The 24012-nt window shown below is 43.5% G+C and overlaps 2 protein-coding genes across 2 annotated transcripts in view; one reads left to right on the forward strand and one right to left on the reverse strand.

Annotated features, from left to right (window-relative positions):
- PIBF1 (progesterone immunomodulatory binding factor 1) overlaps positions 1–11891 on the reverse strand; it is a 208565-nt gene extending 196674 nt beyond the window's left edge. The window contains exons 1-5 of the mRNA XM_065413463.1: positions 11735–11891; positions 11162–11271; positions 9320–9622; positions 7802–7902; positions 4394–4592 (exon numbers count right to left, since the gene is read on the reverse strand). Of these exons, the coding sequence (XP_065269535.1) occupies positions 4394–4592; positions 7802–7902; positions 9320–9571 (552 nt within the window). The 5' untranslated portion in view covers positions 9572–9622; positions 11162–11271; positions 11735–11891. The remainder of the gene's footprint in view (positions 1–4393; positions 4593–7801; positions 7903–9319; positions 9623–11161; positions 11272–11734) is intronic.
- Positions 11892–12116: 225 nt separating this feature from the next.
- Positions 12117–24012, forward strand: part of DIS3 (DIS3 homolog, exosome endoribonuclease and 3'-5' exoribonuclease) — a 29042-nt gene continuing 17146 nt past the window's right edge. The window contains exons 1-6 of the mRNA XM_065412019.1: positions 12117–12344; positions 13313–13470; positions 16347–16540; positions 16648–16721; positions 17784–17951; positions 21204–21368. Coding sequence (XP_065268091.1) covers positions 12117–12344; positions 13313–13470; positions 16347–16540; positions 16648–16721; positions 17784–17951; positions 21204–21368 — 987 coding nt within the window. The remainder of the gene's footprint in view (positions 12345–13312; positions 13471–16346; positions 16541–16647; positions 16722–17783; positions 17952–21203; positions 21369–24012) is intronic.

Raw genomic sequence — 24012 nt, forward strand, 5'->3', positions numbered from 1 at the left:
GTCCATCTAGCCCAGTATCCTGTCTACCAACAGTGGCCAATATCAGGTGCCCCAGAGGGAGTGAACCTAACAGGTAATGATCAAGTGATCTCTCTCCTGCCATCCATCTCCACCCTCTGACAAACAGAGGCGAGGGACACCATTCCTTACCCATCCTGGCTAGTAGGTAAGGAGTTCCACAAGTTGACTGTGTGCTGTGTGAAGAAGAACTTCCTTTTATTTGTTTTAAACCTGCTGCCTATTAATTTCATTTGGTGACCCCTAGTTCTTATATTATGGGAATAAGTAAATAACTTTTCCTTATCTACTTTCTCCACATCACTCATGATTTTATATACCTCTATCATATCCCCTCTTAGTCTCCTCTTTTCCAAGCTGAAAAGTCCTAGCCTCTTTAATCTCTCCTCATATGGGACCCGTTCCAAATCCCTAATCATTTTAGTTGCCCTTCTCTGAACCTTTTCTAGTGCCAGTGTATCTTTTTTGAGATGAGGAGACCACATCTGTATGCAGTATTCAAGATGTGGGAAATTCATCGATTTATATAAGGGCAATAATATATTCTCCGTCTTATTTTCTATCCCCTTTTTAATGATTCCTAACATCCTGTTTGCTTTTTTGACCGCCTCTGCACACTGTGTGGACATCTTCAGAGAACTATCCACGATGACTCAAGATCTTTTTCCTGATTTGTTGTAGCTAAATTAGCCCCCATCATATTGTATGTATAGTTGGGGTTATTTTTCCCAATATGCATTACTTGACATTTATCCACGTTAAATTTCATTTGCCATTTTGTTGCCCAATCACTTAGTTTTGTGAGATCTTTTTGAAGTTCTTCACAGTCTGCTTTGGTCTTAACTATCTTGAGCAGCTTAGTATCATCTGCAAACTTTGCCACCTCACTTTTTACCCCTTTCTCCAGATCATTTATGAACAAGTTGAATAGGATTGGTCTTACGACTGACCCTTGGGGAACACCACTACTTACCCCTCTCCAGTCTGAGAATTTACCACTAATTCCTACCCTTTGTTCCCTGTCTTTTAACCAGTTCTCAATCCATGAAAGGACCTTCCCTTTATCCCATGACAACTTAATTTACATAAGAGCCTTTGGTGAGGGACCTTGTCAAAGGCTTTCTGGAAATCTAAGTACACTATGTCCACCGGATCCCCCTTGTCCACATGTTTGTTGACCCCTTCAAAGAACTCTAATAGATTAGTAAGACATGATTTCCCTTTACAGAAACCATGTTGACTTTGCACAACAATTTATGTTCTTCTGTGTGTCTGACAATTTTATTCTTTACTATTGTTTTGACTAATTTGCTCGGTACCAACATTGGACTTACCGGTCTGTAATTGCCGGGATCACCTCTAGAGCCCTTTTTAAATATTGGCGTTACATTAGCTATCTTCCAGGATTAGTCCCCCTGCTCCAACATCTATTTATTTATCCAAAATGGAACAGCTCAACAGGAGAGACTGAGGGAGCCCCACATCAGAATATTCCATAGCCCAGTCATTAGGGAACTCATGTGACAGGAGGCAGAGCATTATTCAAATCCCTTCTCCTCATCAGGCAGAGGGGGCCTTGAACCAGCTGTCTCCCACACCCTGTGTGAGTACACTAACCACTGGGCTGAAAGTCTGTGTTTCTCGTTGTCCCCGACACAGCAATTTAGATGCATTTATATACTTTCCAAAATTTATTTTGCAGGGTTAGGGCAGGGGAAAGCCAACATAAAATTTTGAATGTCCAGGCTAGTCTCTGTGTTGGAAAAGCTACAAGATTCTCTTAAACTTCAGTTAGTCTCTGAAAAAACTAATACAGTATTGTGGGGTTCCACGTTTACTGTGTTTCAGTTCCTTCTACATTAAATTTGCTCATTTTACAAGTATAAAGATGGTTTCGCTAGCTGCAGTCCAAGAAACTCAAGCTGCCACAAGCTGTGGGATGCCAATTAAGACGGCATTTTTTCCTGTTCATATAATAAAAATTCTACATGACAAGTTCTACCCTTAGTTTATTCAAGTTCTGTGCAAACACAATGAAGACAATGGGATTTCACAGGTGAAAGTGAGGAAATAATTTTGTTGATTCTTCATGAGGAACAGAGGTATGCAGAGATGACAAGAATAGCAAAATTTATATTTTAGTCACTAAAGCAAGCACATAATACTCAGTACACACATTTTTGAGCACACCGATGTAATTTATACATAAATTAAATTTTTCTTCTGAAAAGTGTCTAAGGTTTATGGGGTTTTTTCTCCTTGTTGACATTGTGTCTGGAAATACAGATCTGCTGGTACTTCTGTCCTGTCTATACTTGATCCACAACAGGTGTCTATTACCTTTATAAAACTTTAGAAACTTCCATGCAATGCCATGAATAAATGGGACTTACCTGACCTGTAGAACCTATAGTAAGGAGAACACATAATTGTAAAGTTCCTGAATTCTTTCAGAACTATTTGAAAATTACATTTAAAATGTTGGTTACATGCTCTGTGCAACAGCAAAATATCACTGTAGCACCACTGTAGTGGAAAAAATGTTAACACTAACCAAAACAAAACATTCAACTCACTAACTAAAGCAGTGGTTTTCAGACTATTTGTATTTGTAACTCCTTTGTAGCAGGGTGGATACTCGCTCCTGCCCTGCAGGGCTTGAAACAGCCCAGGAGAGGGCAGTGGCAGGGCAAGAAGCCTGGGCTGATTGGGGAAAGTAGGCTCAGCTGGCCCCTATAAGAGGCTGTAAGCCAGAAGCCCAATAAGTCTCCCCTGCTTGTAGAGGGAGAAGGGCCTGGCTGTAGGGACCTAAGCAAGACAGCTAAATTGGGAGCAGGGCTGGGGAAGGGCCAGGGGAGCTGGGAGCTCTGGCCTGGAAAGCCCCAAGCTGCAGGCCTGACTATAGGCCGATCAGGTGCAGGGTTGCAACGGGGCAGCCCATGGGTAGGCAGAGGCAGCAGGTCCAAACCCCTTTGCCTGTGATGAGTGGCTTATACTGCAGTCTGCCCCAGTGAATGGGGGCTAGATGGAGACTGGGCAGTAGCCAAGACTGAGGTGAAGTGGGGATAGTGGGTTGGGGTTCCCCTGGGAGGGGGAGACCCAGAACTGTGGGGGTACTGCCAGGGGGCAGCACCCAGTTAAAGGGGCACCAAGGTCCTGGGAGGGACACGGGGGGGCCAGCAGTGGCGGCGAGACACCGGCCTGAAGAGGGCGCTCCGGAGGCTGGATGCTAATTCCCGAGGACAACCAGCAGGCGGTGCCGCAGGGGTGAGTCCTGCACCGTTACACCCTTTGACACAGCAAGCCCCTAAGCATGACCCCTCTTATACATTAAATGCCCCCTCCCCGTTTTTAATAGGAGCTGTCAGCCCCACAGAGCTGATAGCTCATGACCCCCATGTAACCACCATGTGACCCTGAGGGGTCACGACCACCAGTTTGAAAACCCCATAGCTAATGTCTATCTATATTAACCTATAAAATACTAGAATTTAAACTTGTGATATCCTTTAGTTCAAAATCTAGATAGAATAAACTTAACTAAAAAATACTTTCTGTTGTAAGCCTGGTATAGAAAATTTACCGACTATATCATATAAGATTGGCCATACTGGGTCAGACCAATGGTCCATTTAGCCCAGTATCCTGCCTTCTGACCGTGGCCAATGACAGGTGCTTCAGAGGGAATGAACAGAATGGGCAAACATCAATGATACATCCACTGTCATCCATTCCGAGCCTCTGGCAAACAAAGGCTAGGGACACTTAGAGCATGGTGTTCCATCCCTGCCCATCTTGGCTAATAGCCATTGATGGACCATCCTCCAGGAACTTATCTAGTTCTTTTTTTAACCCTGTTATAGTTTTGGCCTTCACAACATCCCCTGGCAGAGAGTTCCACAGTTCTTATGTTCTTACGGATCCAAGGAAAGATCCTTCATCTCTGCACTGTTTAGATTCTAACAGGGGCGGAATAACTGAACGAGAAGATGGATTGTTGTTCCAGGAAGTTTGTGTTTCAAACTCATATACTCACCCTGTTCCTTCCTTTGCCACTTAACCTCCCTGCTGCCTATCATGCAAGTAAAACAAATCTCATCCACTTCTCTTTCTCATCATTTCAACCTACTAGGCATTAAAGATTGGGTTTAAAAGGCTTCTTCTTTCCACTTGGATGCCACTTTTAATGACTGAATTATATAAGGAAGAGGTGGGGGTGGAACAACCTGAGTTTTAAAGGCTTCTCCCTGCTTTCGTCACAGGTACACTGAGTCAGAAAGAGGGCATCAAGGTACTCATTAAAACCTTTACAAACAGGTTACTAAACCATGATGATTTATATTCTGAATAGCAATACAGAACACAAAGTACTCACAGAAACATATTCAGGGATAGAAAGCTCATCTTCAGGAAGAGATTTCAATTTCTCATAATAATCTTCTGTCAATTCCAAGTCACGCAAGCTGCGACGAATATCTCCAGCCCGCTCCCTTAACTGATGATTTGTTTCTTCTAGTTGTTTTTGCCTCATTAAAATGGTTTCCATTTCCTGTTTCATTAGCTCTTGATGTTTTCTACGTAAATATATCAGAAAATTATGATAAGCATGTCTAAAGTATTTCTGTTTCCTAACTAATCAATCCTCACAATACTTGAGGTAGGCAAATAATAATTATCCTAATTTTACAGATGAGAACAAGAGTTCACAATTAATTTAATCCTACAAAAAACAAACAAACAAAAAATCTTTAACTAGAATTAAGATTGCACAAGCATATTGCCTTTCAAACACAAACTGTAAGAAAGTAAGGCTCTGTCTACATTACCTTGCTTTTAGCGACATGGCTGTGCTGCCACAGCCGTGCTGCTAAAAGGCGCGCAGTGTAGCTGCTGTTTGTCAGCAGGAGAAAGCTCTCCTGATGATAAAAAGACTTCCACCCCCCCACAAGCAGCAGCGGCTTTGCGAGCAGGAGAGCGCTCCTGCCGACAAAGCGCTGTTCACATCGGCGCTTTTCATCAGTAAAACTTTTGTCGTTTAAACACCCCGAATAACAAAAGTTTTGCCGACAAAGTTCCAGTGTAGACAAAGTCTAAGACATTTCTAGTTACACCTTATCATCCAAATATAATCACACTATCAGAGACCACCTCCACAACAGACTGCATGTCACTTCCAACATACAGCCTTCATAATGCACTCATCAAGATTCCTAGAAATCACACTCAAACAAGGAACCTTAACTCCAATCTCCACAAATGTTAATATGCTACCAATAGACATTTTAAAATGTTACTACCTAAAGTTAGGTAGGCTGATCATGAGTGATGAAGGATTATACGGCATTGGAAAACTCGTTGAATCCCTTAACTGTTCACTTCCAAACATTTGAACATTGAAAAGAGTTTGTTTGCTTGTATATGTTTTTGTAGGTCCAAAATTGTTGTAAAGAAAGCCTACTTCTTTTGTATTTTGGTTGAACTCCACTGAAAAACACTTTCAATCTAAACTGTTCTTTCAGGAAGGTTTTTTTGGTTGTTGTTTTTTTTTGGGGGGGGTGGGGGGGAGGACGGACTACCCTGTTTAAAAAACAAACAAGCACCCAAAAAGTTTTAATGGGGTTGTTGTACAAGGTTTCAGGATAAATCTTGATCCAGCATATTTTTTGAGGTTCACTAAAGCAAGGCTAGTCCACAAAAGGGATATGTTCTGAAGAAAGATAAGCGTAAGTTATTGATGGGCAGGATATTAGGGTAGTAGACCGAGGAGGATAGAAGAGAGAATGTTTTTCCACTTTGGATAAGCATCTAAGTCACTAAACTGTTTTAAGTCTCTGGGACTAATAATTTGTACAGTACATACCACTTTTTCATCTGTACAGATGCCAGAGCACTTGACAAAACTTAGATAAGCATAAGATGGCACAATTAAGCACACAATTGGAAGACATTTTTCCAAGAGCCACTGTGCTCTTATATCTGAGACCAGTTCTGCCACAAATTACCCCTGTGGGAATTCTGTGCTACTGCACACATGCATAATTAATGAGCTCTGCAGATTTCAATTTTTTTTTGCGCCGAAAACAGCTTCTGCCAAAACATTGCTGCAGTTTCGCCTTTCGCCCACCAGAGGACACTGTGGCGATAGAACAAAGCAGCAGCTCACAGCCAGATAAGGAAGAGAGAGCCTGTGTTCATCACAGCGCCTGTGGCCAGGTCAGGAAACAGAGGTTATGGGGAGACAGACAGTGTAGGGTACTGGGAGAGGTCAGACAGGGGCACATAAGAGCTAGTGGGGGAGGACAGGCAGGGGCTGAATGGGAGTGGAGGCATAAGGCCACGGGGAGAGGTACAGAGACACGGGGAGGGGGTGAAGAGCTACATAGGGACAGGGGACTGGCTGGGTGAGGGCACAGACATAGGTGCTGGGAACTAGGTGTGCTGCCGCACCCCCTGCCTTGAAGTAGTTTCTATTATATACAGGGTTTAGTTTGATTCAATGGCTCTCAGCACCCCCACTGTAAAAATTGTTCCAGCACCCCTGGGCACAGAGACACAAAGGGACAAGGGGGAGGGGGTACAGGAACATAGGTACAGGGGAATGGCTGGGTGACGGCACAGAGACACATGGGGACAGGGGCAGATGTGCCTGACCGAATTGGAGAGGCTAGGGGTCAGCCAGGGTCTACATGGGGGAAGCTTCCTAACAATCCTTTCCTACTCACCCACCCCAAAAAACCTGTTCTATACTTTTCCCACCCATACCCAACAACACTCCAAGTTCACACCCAGGTTTCTTCCCAGCAATTTACTTCCCTCTCCCTCAGCTGCTCCATTACCCGACACCCCCAAGCCTTTGCACTGCTTCTGAGGGGTGAGGAAATACGGTTCTGCATTCTAGTTTAAATGAATTACTCAAGAGTTCTGTATTAATATGCCTAGTAAGGAATCTATTTGTCAAAAAGCATTTCCTGAATCTTTTTTGTTGTCTGTATTGTTACAGACATACTTGCTGACAGATATTTTGAAATAAATGACCAAAAATAATTGAAACTGGTGTGATTATATTGTGTTATTTTGACAAAATATGCAGAATTTTGCAGAACTTTAAATTGTGCGCAAAATTTTTAATTTTTGGGTGCAGAATTCCACCAGAAGTAACATCTTCTACAGAAAGTCACAACTTCTGTGCTTGAGTTTGTGTATCTCCTGTTGTGTTGCGAGACTTCACTAAATAATATACCACACTTCACAATCCTTCTTAAGACCAGTCAGTAGAAGAAGTGAGAACAGAACTCCTTAATGAGGTATTTTGTCAATAGCACGTTACTAAATCTAGCTTTAGGTTCTAGACAATTTGTAACTTGCAGAAGACTCAAGTCAAAATCAATATTTACCCAAACACTAGAAGCACTTCTGCTCAATGATGGCTCTTTCAGAGCCAAAAGACAGTTTTCTAAACATCATTCCCTCCCATATCCCCAAGGCATTCAGGATATAGAATTATTAAAAGAGAGTTGCAAATGTATTATTTTAAGTGGGGAAAGTATTCCTCCTATTCGAGCCCTTTGTTTTCAAAACAGCAGAGATTCTTACTTGTATTAAAGTTACAGTCAGCAAGTTACAGTTAGGAATTTTAAGTGAAGGGTTAGACTGGAAAGGCTTATACAACCTATAGTAAAGCTGCTCTTCCAGTAACCTACATCCTGTCATGTTTTATTCCCTACCACTGCATTTAGATCAATAATACATATTAATGCTGAAGTTGGTTTGTTTATTCTTGTACCTGGCATCTTCTTGCTGTAATGCCAACTGGTTGTCTAGTCGTAAAGATAACAGCTGCTTCTGGTGGATTGTATCATTAAGCTTCTCTTCTAGCTCTTCAATCTAAAAGCAATTAAAGATAAAAGAGAAAGATGGCTTACCTTGCTAACTTCTCCTGAAACATTTTCTAATCAAAGCGATACCCTATTCTATCTTTCACTAAAAGAATTAAGAAAAATAGCAGGGGTCTGAATTAGTCAGGAGACTGCTATTTTGATTGTTTTAAGAAAACCCCAAAATGTTCTAAAGACACCTGCCAAAAGAAAAAGAAATTATACCTGTCCCAAAGAACCTACAAAGTAAAGCTCCAATTCTATAATTGGATTCACAAAGGCCGAGGCATCTGCTTGCTCAAATTTGATTGCAGGATTTGGCCTAAATTCAATTTACATACAAGTGCAAGTTATAAACAGATATCAACAGAAGAGATTGAGCCCTGGTTTACACTATGAACTTATGTCGGTATAACTACAGTTGCTCAGGGATGTGGAAAATCCACACCCCTGAGTGACGCAGCTATACTGAGCAAACTCCCTTCCAGGTCTCCTGTCAGTATAGGTAGCATCTTCATTAAGTGCTACAGGGGCACACTTGTACAAGCGCAGCTGCACCGTTGTAAGTGTAGACAAGTTCTAGGATAAAGGTAACAATAATAAAACTATACACTACTGTAGTAGGGCATTCCCCTACCTCAGCTTCCCTCCCCACACTTCTTGTAAATGAGATGGGACAACATATAGAATCTCTCACTTCTAAGTCAGTCCACATTTCCACAGACAAGCTGTTCTCATTTGAAGACCACTCAAAGGTCTACAATTCAGTGTTTCTCAACCTTTTCAGGCTAGTGATCCCTTAAGTCCCTTGCATTTACTACAGGAAAAATAAAAAATGTATCAGTGATAACCCTCTGTAGTGTGTCTGTGTGTTTGGAGAGGCTGACAAAGAATTCTTGACTTTGAATGGTAAGAGTGCCTGGGGATTAGTATTTTCTTTGGTTTAGACTGTAATAAGCAGAAGACCTAAAGTATTGTCACAAGAATTCCCAAGTTCTAACCCCAGCTCTGTTTTTACTAAAGATGTATCCTTGGGAAGTCAAAATAATTCCTTCATGTCTCAATTTCCCCATCTTTTACCTTCTATAAAAGAACAGGGAAGATATTTTGGTACCTACCCTACAGGAATATTACGGAAAATTAAAGTTTGTACAGTACTCTGAAAGTGCTAAGAAGTATTAAGTCAAGAATGAAAGTGAACTCGTACCCCTAGAGATTTCTGCAGGGCTGATGCACATTGCAAGAGAAAGCTCACATTTTCACTTCTGTACTGTATCCAACCTGATTTCAGCTAGAGCAACTGAAGTTGATTTGTAAATTAAAGTTATTCAAGAACCATGAATGAGGAAGTATATGAAGTACTTTTTTATACTTAAGCAGTTGTTCTGGAATAGGGCGCACATATATACAATCAGATACTTTCTTACTTTGGTCAGATATTCCACTTTCAAGTTGTCAATCATTAAGTTTTTCTGAGATAACTCTATTTTCAGCAATTGTAGATTATGAAGCAATTCCTTCCGTTCAATCAGTTGCCTGGTGATTTTGGTGGTACCTTCTCTCTCTTCAGAAGAGGAAATGTCATCTGTTGGTACTGTAGTCTCTAAACTAATATCTTCAGACTCCAGGGAGCTGGAGATATTTGGTTTCTTGGTTTCCTTGGAGCCCTTCCGTGACATTTTTCTTTCTATTTGAAGAGGTTTTTATGGTTATGATTTGATCTGAGCACCCTGTAGAGTGAAATGCAAAAGTCAGAACAGTTAAGAGGAAAGGTATTAAAACATTATGAAAACTATTAACCAACACTTTAGATTTCTTGCTCAGTGTTTGGCCTGTCCTTTCACCTGTAAGAGATGGTTGTAGGATGCTGTAAAATACAATTTTCCCCCAGAACAGTTTCTGGGGCTTCCTACCTTCCACACTACCAATGGCCTTCTCTGCAGAAGGACATTCTAAGCCAGAGGTGGGAAAACTACGGCCCGCGGGACCGTCCTGCCAGGCCCTTGAGCTCCCGGCCAGGGAGGCTAGCTCCCAGCCCCTCCCCTGTTGTCCCTCCTTCCCTGCAGCCATGCCGTCGCGCGGGCAGCGCTCTGGGCGGCGGGGCTGTAAGCTCCTGTGGAGCAGAGCAGCAGCATGTCTAGCTCCGGCCGGGCAGCACGGCTGCCAGACATGCTGCTCTGAACGGCATGGTAAGGGGGTCGGAGGGTTGGATAAGGGGCGGGGTGTCCTGGCGGGCCAACAGGGAGCAGGGGGCAGTTGGATGGGGCAGAGGTTCGGGTGAGGGGCAGTCAGGGGACAGGGGTTGAATAAGCGTGGGGGCCCCAGGGGACCTGTCAGGGGGCAGGGGTGTGGATAGGGGTCAGGAGATGAGGAACATGGGGGGTTGGATAGGCGTGGGGTCCCAGGGGGCCTGTCAGGGGGCAGGGGTGTGGATAAGGGTCAGGGCAGTCAGGGGACTAGGAGCAGGGGGGTTGGATAGGGGGTGGGATCCCGGGGGGGGGTTAGGGGCAGGGGGTTGGTTAGGGGCAGGGGGCGTTGGAGGGGTAGGCAGTTCTGAGGGGGCAGGAAGTGGGAGGGGGCAGATAGGGGGTGGGGGCCAGGCTGTTTGGGGAGGCACAGCCTTCCCTACCCAGCCCTCCATACAGTTTTACAACCCCAATGTGGCCCTCGGGCCAAAAAGTTTGCCCACCCCTGTTCTAAGCTCATCATTACCAATGGGTGGTGTCACTGTGCTGTTTGTACTGTCATCAGTACTAGTGTGAGCTACATATGTGGTTACCATAGTGAGATTTCACACTGCTCAGTCTCAATGTGGTACCTGACCCCTCATTAATCACGTGCCTTCCACTGCCTATGCAGCACTGCAAAAAGACACTATGGGTCTCTGGTTCAGTCTCTCCCACCTTTCTCTCATTCAATCTCCCTCTTTACCAGAAGCATGGAACATAATATATGGCAGAGATCCAAATAAGGGACATACTTATTATTCATGCAGCAAACTTAAATGACATGGGAAAAATTCCTTAAGCATAAATAACTTTCTATCCCATATAGGTTCTTATACCATCCTCTCTACCATAGCATCTGAACACCTCCCAGTAGTGCCTTAAGCAAACTGACCACACAGCTGTCAAATGTGTTTTGTTCTATCAGCCTCTCTCCAGGAGGTAATTGTGCATCCCATACAGTGTTGGGAGGCAGGGGGGGAATGACATACACTTGACCCTGTGTTTATGTTAGGAAAGGAAGGTAGAAAAACAGTGCCTTACACCTGCAGTGGGGAAGTTCCAGTCGGCCCCTTACTTTAGAGTCTTCCTTGCATCCACAAAGCCGAGCTCGCTCTCCGCCACAGCCCCTGCTGTGCCATGCTCCTTCATCCCTAATGAACGGACTGTTTAAACACAGAAGTGGGGGGTACCAGGCCACCATCCCTCAGACTGAGGGGCAGTGGAGAGGCCTGAGCACAGGGGCAGGGTCACAGCAGTGGAACTGGAAGTCACCCCAGGGCAGTAGTGGCTCCTGGTCCCAATGAACACCAGGGGAGCCCAGCCTGCGCCATCCCGGACCCCACTCCGGTTTCCCTCCTGAATGACCTCGGGCACATCGCCTACCGGCCCCGACCCGCCCAAACTCCTGCGCGCAGCGAAGGCTGGTGTATTTGAATGTGTTATAACGTAGCCCCGCACAAACCACTACCGGGGCGAGCGGCAAAACGAGGCTGCCCCGTGAGAGCCCCCGGGGCAGATCCCCGCAGCGCAGGCAGGTACATTTCGGGGGGGGGGCGCCCTCACACCAGCCCGGCTAGGCGGGAGAGGCCCCTGCAGCCACGATACCCGACTCACCTCCTACAATTACCGACCAACAGCCGCCCGCACCCACGCACCGCCCGCTGCGGCTCAGGCTTCACACCGGAAAGGGCGGAGCTGTTAGATACCGTCACCAAGACAACGGCACTCGCGCTAAAACAAAAGACCTAAGGGGGCCGCGTCAACCGACCCGCTCTAGTCGCAATGCATGCTGGGACCCGCAATCCCATCCAGGCAGAACTCACACTGCACAACTGGCATCCGAAGTGTTTCCGACGCGTGCGCAGTGCATGCTGGGAGCTGTAGTCTCCGGTTCCGCCTGCTATTCCGGTTCCGGCAGGGTCGAGTTGTTTGCCGGGAGCCTCTCGCCTGGTGCTGGCTCTTCCCCAGTGTAGTGGCCGGCCTTCGTACGGGCAGGATGTTGACCTCGCGCACGTTCCTGAAGCGTACGCGGGCGGGCGCGGTGATGAAAGTGGTGCGCGAGCACTACCTGCGCGAGGACATCGCGTGCGGGGCGGCCGCCTGTGAGCCATGCGGGCAACAGCCCGGGGAGCCCCGCCTCGAGGCCCAGCCCAGCGGCGCCGCCAGCAGCCTCTGCCCCGCCCCCCACTACTTGCTGCCGGACACCAACGTCCTGCTGCACCAGGTACCGACCCCCCGGGTGGTGGAGCTGTGCGCGTGGGGCATAGGACTCACTCAGGAGTTCACCATTGTTATGTGCAGCCGTGTGGGTCCCAGGATATTGGAGACAGGATACCTCACCCATTTTCTCTCAGGAGTCACTGGTCAGGCCCCCAACATTTCGAGATCCGCTCAAACGTCGTGAGACTTAAAACTAAGAAATGTTGTTGTCTCTTCGTTGGCCTGGCAGTGTCTGCTTTGCAGTGCACTCTGGCCGCGGTTTCAAGCATTTCCCCACAGCCCCAGGGATATAAACCACCTCTTTCTGAAATCTGAGCTGAATTTCCCTTGTAATCACATGCCTCCAGGAGCTGGGGTTTAAAGAAAAACACCAAATATTATGAGACATGCAATCAAATCAACAGAGTGGCAGTACCACCACCTCCATTGCCTGTGGGATTCCCTGCCCTTTGGGCCAATGCTGAATTTGGCTTCCTTGGTTATACTGATTGGGGGGGGCGGGTCAGGGCTGCCGGTTCTGGGAGCTGAAGTGAATCTCCTCTCTCTACCTACTTAAATTCATGGCTGACAGCTTTTGAAAATCCCAAGGTCTTCAGGCAGGGTCTGGGGACAGCTCCTTGGTGGAAATTCTAGCCCCTTTCTGCTCCCCAGTAGCCAGGGTGGGGCAGGTCTGGGTATCTCATCATTCATTTTATCTTCCTGCGGTCATGTGTTAGTTAGGTAAACACTTCAATCTCTGGTTTCAGAGTAGCAGCCGTGTTAGTCTGTATCCGCAAAAAGAACAGGAGTACTTGTGGCACCTTAGAGACTAACAAATTTATTAGAGCATAAGCTTTCGTCCGAAAAAGTGGGTTGTAGCCCACAAAAGCTTATGCTCTAATAAATTTGTTAGTCTCTAAGGTGCCACAAGTACTTCAATCTCTGTTATCAGTTATAAATAAACAATAACTTGGATTCTTGTTTGTTTCACAGATTGATATACTTGAAGATCCTGTTATTACAAATGTAATTGTGCTTCAGACAGTTTTACAAGAAGTGAGGAAACGGAGTGCACCAGTGTACAAGCGAATTAGAGATGTGATTGCCAATCCTGAAAAACATTTCTATTCCTTCACTAATGAACATCATCGGTAAGGTATAGCTTGGGGTACAGCAAACTTCAGAATGTACTACATAGGTAACTGGGATACAACTGACATGTTTTGGGGTAATGATGATGACAGTATGATAACTGTAGTAGTAAAATTCAAATGCTTTGAAGTTTCATCAACAGACATGAAATGATGCACTTTTAGGGTGGTCAGTTGTGAGACAATTGCAGGTGCTTGAAGAGGAATATGCCTGCAAGTCAAATGCCTTCAGATGCTTCAAAATACATTTACCTCAAAATATCCACACGCACTGGAAAATGATTTTGCATTTAGAAAAATAACTTTTTTAAGTTAGGAACTAATGAAGCTAAGGGTTTTCATGCTTTTGTTGCCAATAATTACATGAATTGGTCTCTTGACAATTAGATTGGTCCCTTAGACTGGATCATTGTGTGAAAAGCTTCATGAATGATTCTCCTGTGTTATAGTTGCTCTTGTTTTTCTGGAGGTAGGGTGTAGCTACCTACCCCAAACCACTTTCACCTCCTGCTCTGACTCACTTCTACATACTTGTCCCAAAGCTAAATTTTCCAGCACTGTTGCAAAAGACACATGATTTAAAATATTGTGTGTTTATTAAGTAATGTAATAGCAACTTGAACCAAAATTTAATTTCTTTGCTATTGTTTCTTAATCGCAAGCATGTATTAGTTTGTTTGGTGTGGAAATTGCTACTGGAACAGATCTCTGGTCTGTCTAGTAGTATCCTATCTCCAGCAGTGGCTTTTAGTAGATTTCTCAAAGGAAGGCAAACCTTCACTCTACTACGCACACTAATGCATCTGGACAATTGTGCGTTGTTAAATCATTGGAAAACTTACGAAGGCCTACTTTGGTGGTTTGCTAATGCCAGGAAGTATGCAAGATTTGTAACTCTTGTATTTTTGTTGTGTGTTCTGTTAAACAGTTACCACATTTCACTCTTGTGGTGATTGCATTTCACTAATGTGCAAAGTGAGCTGCACAAGTGAACATCTTGATATCAGTCTGGATAAAAGACAATATATAAACATAAATTGTCATTAGCCGCAGTCATCTAGGGCTTGATCCAAAGCTCATTGAAATCAATGGAAAGACACTCTCTTTGACTTCAGTAGGCTTTGGATCAATCAGGCCTCTAACTTTTCTGAGGGCTTGTCTACACTACAAAATTAAGTTGACTTAAGTCGACTTACAGCCGCTGCAGTAATTGAAGTGGTGGTTCATGTCCACTCTTGCTCCTCCTGTCTGTGGTGCGCGTTCTCACCAGGAGCTCTTCCACCGACTGAAGTGGGGCATTGTGGGACACTGACACTGGAACCCAGCAGCCCTCAGCTATAAGCATGGGGTGCACAGCACCCTGTCCCCCCCCCCCCCAACTGTCAGCTGGGCACTGGGCTCACAGCAGTGGCCCCCCAGCCCCTGCACTGACAGCCCAGGGGCTGACAGAGCTGTGAACCCACACAGGGCTCAGTTTCACAGCAGGGAGCTACCAGCAATGAAATTGACATTCTTGTCAGGTTCACGGCTGCTATTATTTCACTTTTCAGCTTTGGCTGTCAGCCGGTGGGGGTCTCCGTGAGCCCCCGTACCAGGTCTGGCAGTCAAAGCTGTCAGCGCCATGTGGGGCTCATTCCTGGAATCCCCAGGCTACAGGGCTGACAACCGGAGCCAAAATGTGAAATAATAGCAGCTGTGAACCTGACAAGAATGTCAGTTTCATTGCTGGTAGGCTCCCTGCTGTGAAATTGAGCCTTTCCGGCTCACAGCTGGGGCTGTTGCCAGCAGGGCGGGGGGAGAGGGGAGTCCAGCTGCCGGGGCTGACAGCCAGAAGCCCTGCTCTCCTTTCCTCCACACCCCCAGATCCCTCACCAGGAGGCAGCAGTGGGGGTCTGGGCTCTCAGTGCTGGGGGGCGTGGAGGGGACGACACGCTCTCAGCTGTCAGCCCTGCTTGGGGTTGGACAAAAGTCTCTCTCAGGGAAGGTGTACTGAGGTTCTTTGTTTAGTCAACAGGCCTAGTGGTATAGTCCTCCAACTCTAGTCTCTCTTTCAGTTGCGTGGGTCTCAGCTAGGTCGACTTCCTTGCTGGTAACACCTAGTCAGGCCCAACCTACAGCTGGGGGAGGGGAATCTGGGAGGCAGACCTGGGCCTTCCTGCTCCACAAGGTCACAGCCCAGGGCCCTAAAATGTAACAGCCTGGGGTGGCCTAAGTTTGGCCCACCTCGTAGTCACCTTCTCCTGAGCCACTGCCTACCACACCTGATGTCTCCATTTGGAGCATGTCTGCCATTAAGTAAATCTCCTTGGCTTCAAACCCCCAATCTAGGGGCCAGTGCAGGTGATCCTCTGGTGTTCCTGCACACAGTGCTTCCTCCTTTGTTATTGTTGAAGGTAAAGGGGTAGGGGCTGCTTTTTCTACTGCTGCAGAGCAGTACTTCTCTCTTTCCCTACCCCTACTGGAGCTCTCTTTAAACTGGTCCTTTCCCCAGGAGCATGTTAGGCAGTGCCTGAGGGCAAAGTTTTCCTGGCCCAGTACTGCTCCAGCCCTTCTCTTTTTCTCAGACTTGGTGTGAGGTCTGTAAACTCCATCGCAGAAGATAACTAATTTTGATTTGTTGATGCATGCAAGTAACTTCTAGTATTGTTTCTGGAGTGCATTATGTTTGTCCTTGTGTTGCTCAGTTAACTAAATTCATTAAGTCCCTCTGGAGTGTCTCTCAGTCCTCCCTAATCTTCAATAATAAGTTCTATGTTGGAAATAGAATTTTCTCATTATTTTTCCTTATCCCCCTAACTTTTAGATTATTGTTTGATGTATTTAAACATCAGTAGCATCATACTTAACCTTGCTTTAGGATTTTCTGTTGATTTCAGAGAAACTTATATAGAACAAGAGCAAGGAGAAACTTCTAATGACCGCAACGATAAAGCCATCCGGGTAGCAGCAAAATGGTATGATGAACACTTGAAGAAAATAAACAATGAGGAGACAATACAAGTTATTTTACTAACAAATGACAGAAAGAATAAAGAGAAGGCTGTGGAAGAGGGGTTAACTGCTTATACATGTAAGTTTATTGATATGAAGTATTTGACTTATTGCTGACGTAAAAATCCCCGTAGTGTCTTCATATTTATCTTGTAAATAAATAATTTTGTGCCTGTGTTTTTATAGGTGAAGAGTATATAAAGAGCTTGATAGCTAATCCTGATCTTGTAGATCGACTTGCTTGTGTATCTGATGAAGGGGTATGTTTTCTTTTATTTTTTGTTCCAGCTCTTCAAAAGAAATATAAATGGTTTGCAATATGGTAATATTGGTCTTTATGTGCATTCTTAACTTATCACAGTTTAATGACAGTATTGTTTTGCTGCTGCTAGAGAAATAAAATGGGAAATGCTGCTCTGAATGCACTGTTTATGCAGTTATTAGAAAACAGCTACAAGTTACATGCAGAAGTCACAGTTACGGTAGAGAGCTCCTCATTCAGTGTCAGATGAAAACAATATCAGTTGAACAAAAAATGTAGATCCATATCCAGAATAATTGGTGTAAACAAAAATTGCCTAAAACTGGATTCTGGACCAGTTAGCTCTTTGATTGTTCCTGTTATTTTAGAGCTCACATTAATTTAATATTTTTCATAAGCATTTTCTGTAAAATTTTTAGTTAATATATGATTTACTTGTATAAACAGTTTAGGTATTCCAAATACCTACATACTCATATAATTAACAATAATTTAATATGGGACAAAATATAGATATTTTCTGATTTATTAAATAAATTAGAGTTGATGTGGTTTCCAAGGCTCTCACTTTGCTCAATATTTCTCTTAAAGTTGTGGTTTAGTAAATGCTTTAAATCATCTAATTTGGTTGGGATTTTAAAGGCTTAGGATTTGGCCGGGGGTGAGGGGTTACATGGAACATTGATAAATATTGTCTTGGAAACCAGTTTTCCCTCATACAAACTTGATGCTGTCCTGATAACCTCTGAACAAATATAAAAGCACTTGACAGCCACACAGTATATGGCTATGGTGTGCAGCTGCAGGCAGAAGGAAAGAACTCCCAGTATATGATGCTTCCATGGTCCTTGTACTGCTGTGAAACCTTTTGAGACAGTAATCTACTTCCTGTTAGCAGTAGTCTAACACATTTTATATACTCTTTTTGCTACATAAACAAATGGTTATACCTCTGATTTTTGCACTGGAGTTTGGTAGGCTGAATTTGATGTCAATGAACTTAGTTTTAGGATAGTTATGAATGCAATGAACCAATTACCAATTTTAACTTTTTTAACAGAAAGAAATAGAAAGTGGAAGGATAATTTTTTCAGAGCATCTTCCCCTTAGCAAATTACAGCAAGGCATAAAATCTGGAATCTACTTTCAAGGAACCTTCAGAGCCAACAGAGATAATTATCTTGAAGCTACAGTATGGGTTCATGGAGATGCTGAAGAGAACAAAGAAGTGAGTTTTTCATTCGATTTCATATTTTGAGAAACATCCAGTGTGTTTTAATGAATAACTTACGGGTTTCTAAGGCTTTAGGTAGATGAGCCACGTGATCTCTTGATCTTCTGAAATGTTGCTATAATGTCCCTTCACTTAATGAAGGCCCTTTCTCTTAGTTTTTTGTGTTCTACATTAGTTATCTATGTGATGTCATCCCAGTTGTCTTTAACTCAGGTTTTCCCCCCAAGATCTTGGTTTTATAGCACTGTCCGCTGCTTTTTTGTGAGCAGTGTGCATTTTATTTCGGCCATTTTTTTCCCCTCCAGTTTTCTTTGCCACTAGTCTGACTCTTTGTTAATGGGAAGTGAGAAGATTCTCTATTGACCGATATACAAGTCCACTTATTAAGACCAAGGAAATATGTCTGGAGTACATTCAAATATATATTTTTGCTCATCTTCTTGAGTATTTACTGAAGTTAGTAATCTGGGAATATAATGTAGTAAAATCTCATTCTGTGGGCAAGTTAGTGATAGAAAGGTAGGAAAGGTGTCATTTGATTCATTTAAAAAAAAAAAATCTACAAAATCATAATTTCAGTGGTGTCACCCTCTGCGTCGTAGGGAGGACTTGCCGCTTTCTCCCAGCTCCAGGTCCTCCAATTGATAGAAACTTTGATAATATAATGTCTTTGGAAATGGATCAAGTTGGGTATCATTTAAAAGTCCTGTCTGTCACAAACACAGTGATACCAAACACGACAAACCTAGAATAATTGTGTAAATAAATATATAGTTGAGAGAATTTTTATAAATCAATATTTTTTAAATTATACTTTAACACAGGGATGCATTGCTTACATAAAAAGGACATTGATCTTTGGTAATCCTGGGGGAGTTAGCCCTGGCATGTAGGACTGAAAACATTAATTCATCGAGTCATCTCCGTCTAGGGCACCATTGCTAGACAAATTGCCACTCTTGCATATCTCCGTACAAGGCATTCTGTTAGCCAAACATTTGCAGGGTGTTGAGTATCTAGTCTGTGCACACAAGCATTTGATTACCTGAAGGATTGATTCGGGAGTGCATGGTATTTTACACATCACTGGTGTGTGATAAATCCTTCCTCCAAGACCCATCCATGCCCAGTAGGGGAGGGTAGTTTTTGGATGTGCTTGATCATCCTCGGAACCATTCCATTGCTTGATGATTTGCCCTTGCAGAAATCTTGGGTGTAATGTCTCACAGAGAGCATTAGAACATCTGTGTCTCGTGCAAAATCCAGAGTTTAGTAGCACCCCTCTCTCTAGCATTGAGGGCATACAACAGGGATTGGCAACCTTTGGCACGCGGCTTGCCAGGGTAAGCACCCTGGTGGGCCGGGCTGGTTTGTTTACCTGACGTGTCCGCAGGTTCGGCCGATTGCGGCTCCCACTGGCTGCGGTTCGCCATCCCAGGCCAATGGGGGCGGCAGGAAGTGGCGGCCAGCACATCCCCCGGCCCACGCCGCTTCCCGCAGCCCCCATTGGCCTGGACCTGCGGACGCGGCAGGTAAACAAACGAGCCCGGCCCGCCAGGGTGCTTACCCTGGCGAGCCGCGTGCCAAAGGTTGCTGATCCCTGGCATACAAAATAACTTTAGTGTCAGCCGCCTTATGTGAGCTACCAAGAAATTCCTCTGAATTGGGTGAGGCAGCAGCTTCATTACACCATGTGACAACAACAGTTCTTTGAGCAATTCTTTGCATGCTGAAATGTTTTTCCTGCAAGATATGCAGTTAACTCATACAAGTATGAGACAGTAGTTTCTTCATCACGACATGGGAGATGTTTGTGGAGTTCAGTGGTTTTGTATTGGACATGTGCAATACCATAGAGTCTCTTCTTTTCTGATAATATTTTTAATTGATTCCTCTGCATACATGTGAAACATGAGGTGGTGTGTTCTATATCTATAATTAGATTTCACCAATCCAGTAACAGATGTGAACTCCGGGATCACTGTTAGTTTTACCATTGAGTCACAGACAGTTCCCTTAGACTCTCCAGTCTATCTTGCCACTCAAGCAAGCTGGATTTAGTGATAAATGGTCACTTACACCAAAAATCACAAAATATTCAGGTTGCTTCCAGTCCCAAGAGACCACTCACTTACCCCCAGATCAGTTGGTACCCTAGATCTTGTACCAAGGACCACTCCTGTAGCCAATCCTGTAATAAACTATCTAAAGGTTTATTAAAGTTATTTTACAGAGTAAAGCAAGCAAACATACTCACACTGAGTTACCATCTGTGATTCCTAAAGATGACGGAGATGTGGTAATAATCTGTCCATTCAAAATGTCTTTCTGGGCAGACCCAGGTCAACCCTGGGGAGCTCTGCTTTAGTTTAGTGTCTCTGACCCTGTGAGAGTTCAAACAGCAAAGAGAGATGAATAGTTTTCTTTTGACCCTGTTTTATTTTTTACTTTTGACCTTCCAGTCCATGAGAGGAGCTCCCTTGCGTGTAGCATTTCCAAGGTGTGATAGCCATTCACCAGTCCTTCGTATTGTGATGTCCTTTAATGATCCATTTAATTTTGACAGACCTCCTTAATGGGTGGGAGGGACGATTCCCCTGCCTGTGTTCACAAGTTCAGAGCAAATATTTTCAAGGTCATATAGCAAAACTTCTATTTCCTTATAGAATGGGATACAGATCTTAAAGTGAGATTAACATATGTAGCAACTTGCAAACATTTCATAGAGTCTAAACACTAAATACATTCTTACAATAATAATACCTATTATTACAAACATGCTGGTTTGGTTTGCAGCTATGAGTTTGTCAATTCTAGCTAATGCCTACAGACTTGGTCAGAACTGGCACTTAGTTTACCAGTGTCATAAGGGAAACATATGAAAGGTCACATGTGTGTCTTTAATAAAGTTTCTTATACATTTAAGCTAAATTTTAAATCTGTTGAAACAAAGATTAAAAATAAAAGGAGATTGAACTTGGAAAATCCAAGCGTTATCTGGGTTAAAATCTGAAAATGTATGGTTACTGGGAGTGAGAATACTAGAAAAGTATTTTTAGTACTGAAAGAGACCTGGGATGGAAAAAATAGTTATTGATAGCTCTTATATTAGACTGTGTAAGCTTTTTGGGACAGGGACTGCTGCTTCTATTGTATGTGTGTACTACGCCTAACACAGTAGGGCCTCTGGGGGACTACTGTACAATTTTGTAATTTTAATATCTAAAACAGTGTTTTCTTAAACAGATAATTATACAAGGACTTAAAAATTTAAACCGAGCAGTTCATGAAGATCTAGTAGCTGTGGAACTGTTGGCAAAAGACCAGTGGGTTGCACCATCCTCTGTGGTTTTGCAAGATGAGGGTCAAAATGAAGATGATGATGAAAATGAAGAGGAGAAAGAAAATACTGTATGATATAAATTACAGGTTTCTGATTCAGTCCTATTTGTGCTCTTGTGTTGTCTCCTTTCTTCTCGTTGCCTGGCAACCTGGAGCAAGATCTATTTCAGCTCTTGAAAGATGAATTCAATAGGTCTAGTCAAAAATTTCCAAAATTTATAGTTTGGACAAATTTATAGTTTTTTCATCCAGTTCTAGTGGTGAGAGATGTGAAATCAGGAATGCCAGTATAGCCAGGTCGTAGCTGGACTTTCTTATCACCCACTCTCTTCTCCATGTGATTTGTATAAAATTTTCCTTCAAAACTAGATGTATCCTCCAGTTTACCTGCTGCTCTTTTTCTTTTTTTTTTTTTCTTTTTTTTAAGGGGATGATAATTTATTGATAACTTATCTTAACTTTTTATTCCTATACCAAGAAAGTAAATATTAATGCAGGGATCGGCAACCTTTGGCCCGTGGCCCGCCAGGGTAAGCACCCTGGCAGGCCGGGCCGGTTTGTTTACCTGCTGCGTCCATAGGTTCGGCTGATCACAGCTCCCACTGGCCGCGGTTCACCGTCCCAGGCCAATGGGGGCTGCGGGAAGCGCCACGGGCTGAGGGATGTGCTGGCTGCCACTTCCTTCCGCCCCCATTGGCCTGGAGCCGCGAACCGCGGCCAGTGGGAGCCGCGATCGGCCAATCCTGCGGACGCGGGAGGTAAACAAACCAGCCCGGCCCACCAGGGTGCTTACCCTGGCGGGCCGCGGGCCAAAGGTTGCCAATCCCTGCATTAATGATACTAGTACTTAGCAGCAGCTTAAGCAGGTAGCAATAAAATACCTTACAAAAACATTGGTTATTTAAAATAAAAACCCCACAACAACCAGGAAATTCACACGTAAGGTTAAATTTCACATGTTGTTTTCAAATATTTATTTCTTTTAAATACATAGAAAAGATGCCTGTGCTGTTTAAACACTGCCTTTAGTAATTTCTGAGAGAAATCAGAAATTTCACCATCCTTTTATTTTTGATTACAAATAACAATTCGTAACAGATTTCTTCTAATCAGTGACCACAAAAACTTGGATGCCTTAATCTTAATTACACAATTGTCCTGCCAACTCCTGCCTTTATTATAGTCATACAGATGTACTAAATATGCATAGATGTGTAAAAAAGATGCACTGTACAAGTTTCTAATTAGAAAAATAGCACACTGGGGGTGATCAGTCCCTGCTCATAAATGGTCCTGCTCCTGGAATGTATGGAAGGTCTCACATGATAATCTTCTGATTCCATGCACGAGCCAGTTATTAGACACGGAGCTAGGTCCAGATTACAGCACTTGCATGAAAAGAGCAAAGGTTAAGTGTGATGACAAACCATTAGCCTTCAGTGGGGTCATGTATGTAAGGAAAAAGTTATAAAACATTCTGTGGTGCGTATTTGTGATACTTCAGTCACAGAAAGAGACACGAAGATAGTGTTTCTGTGGGGGCGGAGTTAAGATAGTGTGGGCACCTTAATTTCCATATAGTCAATTACCTGTTACATTAACTTTGAATTTCCTGGCTTTTAAATTGTTGTCTTAAAATAAGCACATAGTTCCCCCCCCGCCTCATTCGCATCCCCAAGTAACGAGAGTCTTTTTGTTAATAGGTTTACAGAACAGCAAGGGTGGAGGAGAGTAGGGGGATTGTGTGGGCAGCAGAACAAGAGAGCATTACACACACACTCTCTCTCACTCACTCATTGGGGATAATCAGCTGAACATGAGCTCCCAGTTCGACCTTGTGCCAAAAGAGCTAATGTGATGCTGGGATGAATAAACCGGATAATTTCAAGTAGGAGCAGATAGGTTATTTTACATCTATATTTATCACTGGTGTGACTACTGCTGGAATACTGTATCTGGTTCTACAGTATTCAAGAAGGATGTTGATAAATTAGAGTTCAGAGAAGAGCTATGAGAATGATATAAGGATTAGAAAACCTGCCTTATGGTGATAGACTTAAAGAGATCAGTGTATTTATCTTAACAAAGAGACGATTAAGGGGTGACTTGATCAGTTATAAGTACATACATGGGGAACAAGTATTCAATAATGGGCTCTTTATCTAACAGAGAAAGGTATACCTGACCCAAATGCTGAAAGATTAAGCTAGAAAAATTCAGACTGGAAATAAGGCGTATATTTTTAACAGTGAGAGTAATTAAGCATTGGAACAATTTACCAAAGGTCATGGTGGAGTCTCCATCACTGACCATTTTTAAATCAAGATTGGATGTTTTTCAAAAAGATCTCTAGGATTATTTTGGGGGCAGTTCTGTGGCCAGTGTTATGCAGGAAGTCAGACTAGATGATCACGTCATCCCTTCTGGCCTTGGAATCTATGGACCTTTTCTGCAGCTTTTTTTCCCTCCACTGTGTTCTCCTTATGTAATATATCTGTAAATTTAGGGTTAAAACCAGTTTAATGTAGCTCAAAGCACCTGATGTCACACCTTGCAGACATTAAAAGTGGTGTAAAGGATATGGGAGGAGGGGAGAGTCATGGTTCTATTTATGATGTCATAATCTAGTTTATGAGCATTACAGTGACTGATAAAATTGTGTCCTTAAAGCATGAGTTAGATTATTTACTATATTAGCTATGTTAAAATCATG

This window comes from Emys orbicularis, chromosome 1 (assembly GCF_028017835.1).
Source record: "Emys orbicularis isolate rEmyOrb1 chromosome 1, rEmyOrb1.hap1, whole genome shotgun sequence".
NCBI classification, from domain to species: Eukaryota; Metazoa; Chordata; order Testudines; family Emydidae; genus Emys; species Emys orbicularis.